This window comes from Poecilia reticulata, linkage group LG16, assembly GCF_000633615.1.
Source record: "Poecilia reticulata strain Guanapo linkage group LG16, Guppy_female_1.0+MT, whole genome shotgun sequence".
Classification (NCBI taxonomy): domain Eukaryota; kingdom Metazoa; phylum Chordata; class Actinopteri; order Cyprinodontiformes; family Poeciliidae; genus Poecilia; species Poecilia reticulata.
The window spans coordinates 13,857,055-13,860,128 of NC_024346.1; the positions used below are offsets into that span (position 1 = coordinate 13,857,055).

Here is a 3,074-nt window from a genome sequence, read left to right on the forward strand (position 1 = left end):
GTTCAGGTCAGAGTCCATCACTACTCCCAGGTTTCGGGCCTGATCGCTGGTTTTCAGTCAACAATAAATAAATAGCAAAGCTGAAACCAAATCTCGTCAAGGATTTTCATTGAAAAAGCTTTTTTAAAATTATTTTTCTATTCTAGATCAATTTGGAGGATTGGAGTAAATAAACATTTCAACAACGTTTGAAGAATGTATAAAACTTTACATATTTGATTCATTATTGGAAGACTTTAAAACTTTTAGCAAGGAGATGAATAGGAATAAACCCAAAAGGCAAAAATGCAGCAGCAGAACATTATCAGTTTCTGTTGTATCATGATTATTTCTCTGATCATCTGTGTGACAAGAAAAAATAAATATTAGTGCAATGATTGACTTCATACCACAACAAGTCTTTATAAAAAATACTTAACAGTTAAGTCTTTTTAAATATAACATAATTAAAATGTATCCAAGTACTTTAAACTGTTTCCTTTTTTTATAGATTCCTACTTCAGAACTCACCTTTAAAGAACCAAATGCTGCTGATTTTATTTCTTCTTTATTTGTGCCATTTCCTCATACACATGTTCTGGTTCTTTACTTCTTTGTGTAGCTGCAGAATTCTCAGAAACATGACTTTCTTCCTTATTTTTCTTTTTCTTTATTCTTGGCATGTTTTCATAATCATGTTGTTGCTCTGGAAGCAAAAATATTTTTAGTTTTAAAATATTTTCTTAATACGGGTATTGATGATAAGCCAGTTTAAATTATTTCCTTGAGCTCTAAACGATACAAGTTCCCTAAAATATTAACATTTACAACTGAATCAGTTACTAGGAAAGTGAAGTAATTTAGATTCATGTATTGAATGAAATGTAAACATACTGACCCGTTGTCCCTGAATGTGGTGCAGGTTCGATATTTTCTCTAAAAAGCCCATATTCAGAGAAAAGATATTGTTAAAATGACTTAATAAACATACTCATCATCATTCATTTCTGGAATGTAAAACAATAAATTTTATTAAGCAGGTAGGATAACTTGCATTGGCATACCTACCATATGACATACAAGAGGACATGCTCAAGGAAACGTGTGATAAATATGGATAACTGAGAGAATACTTTGTCACAGCTGCTGCTGAGCTGTGACCACTCACACCTGATCACCATCACCCTGATCTCCAGCTGCTGCCACATAAGGACAGACTTCCCCCTGTACGGTGTCAGATTGTTGTGAAACCCTCACCTTTAACACCTTCAGGCCTGCCGTAGAAACTTGAGCTAACTGCCCAACTAACCTGTCTGTCTCTTCCTTCTGCCTAGTTGCCTCTCCTGTCCCCGATCCTGACCCTCTCCACTGGATTTGGACCTCCTAGATTTGACCCCCTGTCTGTCTGACCCTGAGATCAGGAACCACCTGACCCCGATTTGGATTTCCTGGTTCTGACCCTGGCCTGTCTGACTAAGAATAAGTTTATTTCCTAATAAACACCCGTTTTGTATTCACTGTTCAGCCCCTGAGTCCATCATTGCCTGACCATGTCACACTTATGTGATGTTAATCAGAGTTTATCATGAACTGTGCTCTAATGTAGTTTAAAAAGCTCAACATATAAAATGTATTGTTGGGTACATAAATAAACTCACCTTCTTTTGTAGATGAAATATCCTCCAGCAGCTCCTGCAGCAACAACTAATAAACATGTGATTACTATTCCAGCAATGGCTCCACCAGCGAGACCTCCAGGTTTACTAGCATCTAAAATAAAGTAGAAAACACAAGAAAGCAGGTTTTTGAAAAATATTTTGGGTATTTTTTCATCACAATGAAATTATGAATAAACATAGCAGTTACACTGTATTTGTTACACATTGACAATGTGTAGATTTTGGCAATCTTAGCAATACGAGAAAACAAAATACCAACATGGCAATGAAGGGTCTGCTGAAGGACTTTATAAGAGTTCTGTATACCTTGTTTACATTTTTAATTTGTGTTGCCTATCATTTAAATTAAAAAGTTATACTACAGATTTTCTGTTTATAAGATTAAGACTTACGTCTAATAAAAAACTAAAATTCTAATTTCTCATGATATGTTTTATTGTTTATTACTCAGTGTTGGTTAGAGCAGAATTTAGATTAGTTAATGCATCATAAGTGGAATAGCATTGAAAAGATGAGTTCTTCTACATTATTTGGTTTTTACTCCTGCAGCAACAACTAGTAAACATGTGATTACTATTCCAGCAATGGCTCCACCAACGAGACCTCTATGTTTACTAGCATCTAAAACAAAGTAGAAAACATATAGAACATATAGAAAAGATATACTGTATCCATAAAAATGGATACAGTATATCTGTCTGTTTTCTCCTTCATTCAGCACTTTTAAAATGGTCTCTGGATCAGGATTGGTTTAACACAGTGAGATTGTCCAGGTCTTCTTTGGTGTCTTTTTTTGTAGCTATTTCTACAAAAAAGTAATTTTCAAAAAAGGCTTTTAGGACACATGTCTCAAACTGCCTGGTGTTTTTCTCTTTCAAAGCAAATCACTATCAGTGTTTAGTAAAAGAAAATATATTCTACTCATTAATTGCAGAGTAACTGATCATGCTAAGTGATATTACTAATGTAACACAGAGATAGAGCCGTTGAAAACATTCTTATAACTACCACATATAAAGACAAGTAAAGGTTCAGATGTTTGATATCTCAGGGTTTTGCTGTTAAAGGCCTGACAGCTGTAGTTTCCACTCTGATTCATCTGGAAATTCATCAGTTGGAGTAACGGACCACTACTGGTCAGCTGGGATCCATTCAGAAACCACAGATATTCAGCAGAAGGTGATGAGTCAGCAGAGCAGATCAGATAAATGTCTGATCCTTTCTCATAATGTTCCTTAAATGGATGCACTTCTATTTGAACATTGTCCGGACCATCTGAGTGTAGAAACAGTAATATGTAAAGAAATGAATCGCACTGAAAAAGTAATGATAAGAAAATTCATATATTATATGTGGAGATGCAATTCTAAACAATTACAATATGAGGTTAAATTAAGTATTAAGAAAGTTAATAGA

The 3,074-nt window shown here is 34.5% G+C and overlaps 1 protein-coding gene across 1 annotated transcript in view; it reads right to left on the reverse strand.

Annotated features, from left to right (window-relative positions):
* The window catches only part of LOC103478120 (carcinoembryonic antigen-related cell adhesion molecule 1-like), a 16,374-nt gene that overhangs the window by 9,534 nt on the left and 3,766 nt on the right, over window positions 1-3,074 (reverse strand). Inside the window, exons 4-5 of the mRNA XM_017309331.1 lie at window positions 2,667-2,933; window positions 1,638-1,749 (exon numbers count right to left, since the gene is read on the reverse strand). Coding sequence (XP_017164820.1) covers window positions 1,638-1,749; window positions 2,667-2,933 — 379 coding nt within the window. The remainder of the gene's footprint in view (window positions 1-1,637; window positions 1,750-2,666; window positions 2,934-3,074) is intronic.